Source organism: Mus caroli, chromosome X, assembly GCF_900094665.2.
Source record: "Mus caroli chromosome X, CAROLI_EIJ_v1.1, whole genome shotgun sequence".
Classification (NCBI taxonomy): Eukaryota; Metazoa; Chordata; class Mammalia; order Rodentia; family Muridae; genus Mus; species Mus caroli.
The window spans coordinates 45834661-45839687 of NC_034589.1; the positions used below are offsets into that span (position 1 = coordinate 45834661).

Consider the following 5027-nt stretch of genomic DNA (forward strand, 5'->3'; position numbering starts at 1 on the left):
AGAGGGAGAGAGAGGGAGAGAAAGAGAGAGAGAAGAGAGAAAGAAAGAAAGAGAGAGAGAGAGAGAGAGAGAGAGAGAGAGAGAGAGAGAGAGAGAGAGAGAGAGAGAGAGAGAGAGTTTATCTTCCTCTATCTCTCTCCACCTTGCTTTTTAAAACAGGGCCTCTCACTGAACCTGGAATTCACCATTTTACCTAGTCAAAGCTTTTGACCTTGGTATTTTTACTAATAAATGACATTCGCAAAGCATAGCAGGATATTTGACTTGCTAGTTTTTGTTTTGAGAGTCCCAGGAATGGAACTTAAAGTCTGTAACATACTAGGCAAACTCAATGCCACTAAACGATATCCTCAGCCCAGAAACTTCTTAGAAACAGTAAGACTGTTTTACAGAGTTCACATTTAGGAAATTCACTTCTGTAAGTAATGCTTCCGGAAAGGTAAACTTTTCTATACATGGAATTTGATGTGAAAGTAGAAAATCACTTGGACTCTATGTAGCAATGTTGAGCAAACTGCAGATAGAATAGTTTCCTGCTAGATGTAGCTTGGACAGTAGCCAGACACTAAGAATTTGAGGCGTGAGTAAAGGAATATGGTGCACATGCAACTGGAAATCTAAGACAGGGAAATGAATTTGACTAAGGCTCAGTACCATCCTACTTTAGACCAATTCTTCCTTCAGAGTGAGACTCTGACTTCACCCTAGCTCATAAATATGCCATAAACAACAAAAAGTGCTCACATAGGCACGTCTCTGACTTCATGCATGTGAGACATGTTTCCCATGGTCTATCAAATGCTTTGATAGCTGAGTGAGGTGGGGCATACTTGTAATCCCAGCATTTGGAAGGCTGGGGCAGAAGGATCACTATGAGTTCTTTATACTCTCAAACTCCACTTAGTTAACTTAATTTCTAATGTCAAAACGTTGAACAGAGTCTTACAGATCAGGCTGTGTTTAAACTGGTGATCTTTTGCCTCTACCTCCTAAGTGTTGGGATTAGAGATATACATCACCATACTTGGCTTCAAGGTTTTTAAATAACCGTTTCTCTGGCTCTTATTTATATGCTTAGAAGTCTGGGTAGTGGAGTGACTCTCCAGTAGAGTACTTGCCTAGCATGGATGAGAAACTGGATTGATCCCCAGCCTCACACACAGGCAAACAAATATACAAACCTACCTGAGCTGCAAAGTGAGTTCAAACCAACCTAGGCAACTCAGTGAATAAAAAGAGGGCTGAGAATGTAGCTCACTTGGCTAGCACGTGCTAGGTACTGGGTTCAATCCCTACCATCAAAGTAAAATAATAAATAACATATTGAAAATTGGGGTCAATAATATTTGAAAAATTAATTACTAATAATTGTACATATTTGTTGAGTACAAGACCATTCAATACATGTGTATAATATGAAATAATCAAATCAAGGTAGTTGATATTTCTATTTCCTTAAAGTTTTAAGTTCATATTAACACAAATAACTGCATTTTCAGACTCCCTATATATTTTGATATATGTATGTAATGTGTGCTGGTCAAATAAGAGTAACGAATATCCCACACTCCTAGGTACTTTGTGTCTATAGCCTCTAAGTTCATCTCTTGTAGTTGATTCAAAACTACAGAGTAGGTTGCTGTGAACTCTGCTCACTTCACTGTGATATACTTGGCAAAAGAAAAACAGAGAAGCTGTGTTTGTGTCTAGGTTTTGTTCAGAAATTCTCCTAGTCCCTGAAATCCAAAAGTCTGTAGCCAGAGTGTGGAGGGCTTTGAATGTCACAATAAAGACCTGAGTGTGGTAGATAATAGCCACTGAAAATTGTGAGCTAGAGAGCAAGCTGTTCTTTAGGAAGGTGACCCTGGCAGTCTACTAAATAGCTTGGAATAGGGAAAGAACAGAGGTGAGAAGGCCAAAGAGACTATTGTGCAGTTTGTGTATAAGGAAAAATGCTTTGAAGTGGTTTTTGGCAACGATCCTAAAAAGAATAAAATGGATAGAAAATAGAGTTTAGGGGTACAGCTTAAAAGACTGGCTCTTGATTGGATATAGACAGTAAGAAGAAAGTGTTAGGGTTTTGTTTGTTTGTTTGTTTGTTTTGGTTTTTGGTTTTTGGTTTTTGGTTTTGTTTTTTGAGAGAGAGAGTTAGTTTCATGTAGCCTCAAACTCACTATGTAGCTGAGACTGGCATTGGATTCCTGATTCTCCTGCCTTTACTTCCCAAGTGCTGGGATTTTAGGCATGCACTACCAGTCCTAGCTAAAGACAATTTATTATAGTAGAGAAACCTGGATAAACAGTACAAGGGAACCATCTGTATTCTTTTGTGACTTCTTTGGAGTTAAATCGAAGAGCTACGATAAAAAAGAAACATAAAAAGTAAAAGATGACTGTTTCTGGGTGACGAGGTCACATAGGATTGAGGCCACCTGTGAAGGCAACAGTCAGGTTGAGGACATAGGCCTCATTTTCAGTGGTCAGTAGTTGGCTGTTTAACTTGTCTGCTCTTCTTTGCAGTGTGGGAATGTGGCCCAGGGTTGAACAAACTTGCAAATTTTCTATTGAAGCCAGAAATATCGAGTCTGGATTTTTTTCATGTGAAATCTTTTAGAGTTACACAATGAATTCAAAACCATTTTAATACCCCAGGGCAACATTTACCTGCTGACAATGGCAGACCTGTGAGCCCTGCTATTGGTTATGGTTCTTTTTGTAACAGTTCAGGCATTAAGAGAGAATTTGTGCTTGTACATTGTAGCTCTGATCAAAAAATTAAATCACAGGTTTACACACACACACACACACACAAATGTCGTATTTCCAAGGTTACAGTAAATTATGCTTATTCTCAGGGGGACAATTAGAGGTAAAATGGCGTCTCTGAGAAATTCTTACCTTACAAGGAAACTTGCTTAAGCTTAGCTGAGTTAATCTCTTCTCTCTCTCCCTCTCCCTCTCCCTCTCCCTCTCCCTCTCTCTCTCTCTCTCTCTCTCCCTCTCTCTCTCTTTCTCTCTTTCTGTATGTGTGTGAAAACATGTGCAGAGCTATCTCCACCATGAAATCATTTACATTCATAGTATTCATTTAACTATAATGTATTTCTGTTTACAATTCTGGTAATGAATTTTATATTAAAAAATGGTTTCTTTTGCTTTAGTGATAATTCACAGGGATTCCAAGTTGGCCCCACAAGAATGAGAAGGAACAGCTCCCCATTTCTGAATCAGCATGGTTTGGTAAGAAAATTCTTATTGTGGCGTCCCTATGTAAGACACACCTCTTGGTCTTCAGTGGTGCCTCTCAGACTTGTAGAATATGGAAGGCTTGTTAAAACGAAGCTGGGTCTCACCCTGCAGTGTTTGGGACTTACATCACCTAGGAACTATGAAGCCCGACAATGTACTAGAATGGCTTTGAGAAACAAACAACTTCTCTAAACATTACTAAGGGAAAGCAAACACATCCAATAGACTTACAATTATTTCTCTGCAGCTGAATTAGCTTTTAAATCTCTTATGTAGAGCCATCTCGTTTCCGTCTCAGGCTCTCTTAAAAGTTGTTTTTAGTCCTTTTTAGTTCAACTTCTCTCTCACATTCGTCTGAGATTGTTGTTAAAAATTCCAATTTGTGGTGTTACCATAAGATCTCTAAACTATAACTCCTTTTCTGCTAATTAAAGCTAGGAAAATGAAAACATTCTTATAGGTCAGTACGTCAAAAGAATTAATGATTCATCATGTAAATTTTTTTCTTAGATGATGTAAATTGTTGTTCCCAGCATTCAATGAGCTATTTTAAGGAGGCAATGAGCCATTCAGTGCATTCGCCGTTTGTTTGAATCACCACCTCTCTAGTTTCAACAAGTGCGTATCTTTGTCTTGCTGATGGAATGGTGGGCGGCCTCTTAATATTCCACCCAGGACTAAGCTATGAAGGGCCTTTGTCATGCTAAGGAAGTTCCCGGCTACTCCTACCTGTTTGAATTGTTGTACGTTTTCTGCATCTTTTGAAATAATAGTGTCTTCTTCCCCTTTGTGCTATTAATAGGGTATCTTATGCAGAATTTCTTATGTTGAATCACCTTGAGATTCCTGGGATAAATCTTCTGGTATGAGTTTAAGGTTTTCGCGTAATAGTTCTGCTGGCTTGGGTATCTCATAAAACATTGGGAAGCTAGTGATTCTTCTTTACTTTTCCTAGACCCCTAACACCCCTTCCCTCCCTCTCAACTCTTCTTCCCTTCCCTCCACATATACCTTCCTCCCTTACCTCCTCTTGCTTGCTCTCTTGATCTTCCCTCCTTTCTCCTACCCCTCTTCTCCTCTCACTCCTCCTTTCCTCCCCCTCTTCCACTTCCTGCACCCTCCTAGCCCCATCCTCTCTTGCTCTCCCTGTCACTTTCCTTCCTGGTTCCCCGCTCTCCACCCTCCTTTCCTCCCCATGGCCATCTACTCTCCTTACTCTCCCCTTCCCTCCCTTCCTGCTTCCTTCCCTCTCTACGTCCCTAGTCTCCTTATCTCCAGAGTCTGGGGACTGAAGAAGGAAGGGCAGAACTGACTCTTGAATGCTTTTCTTTGACCTTAAGATTCATGTGCAATGGGATACATATACCCCCACACATACACAAATAACAAATTAATAACCCTTGAAGAAATAGAGGCCATGAATTTGAGAGTACAGGAGTACATGGGAAAGGTTGGAGAGAAGAAGGTAAAGAGAAAAACAATGCAATTATATTTTAATTTTCAAAAATAAAATATTTAAACATCTAGGATAAAGGAAAATAGCATATTTGGTGAGGTAGGAGTAAAATATGTGGAGATAAGAGAGCATGTACAGATTTGGAAAGAATACATCGTAGCTAGAATGGATTGGGAGGTGGAAAGACATGTGGGAACCAGTAGACTAGTATAAGATCTTTTTTTTTTTTTTTTTAGGTTTTTCGAGACAGGGTTTCTCTGTATAGCCCTGGCTGTCCTGGAACTCACTCTGTAGACCAGGCTGGCCTCGAACTCAGAAATCC

At 39.6% G+C, this 5027-nt stretch overlaps 1 protein-coding gene across 4 annotated transcripts in view; it reads left to right on the top strand.

Annotated features, from left to right (window-relative positions):
* The window catches only part of LOC110286980 (protein FAM122A-like), a 60535-nt gene that overhangs the window by 6293 nt on the left and 49215 nt on the right, over positions 1–5027 (top strand). For all 4 annotated transcript variants that reach the window (XM_021153671.1, XM_021153672.1, XM_021153670.1 and 1 more), the window contains exon 3: positions 3162–3240. In XM_021153671.1, the coding sequence (XP_021009330.1) occupies positions 3162–3240 (79 nt within the window). The remainder of the gene's footprint in view (positions 1–3161; positions 3241–5027) is intronic.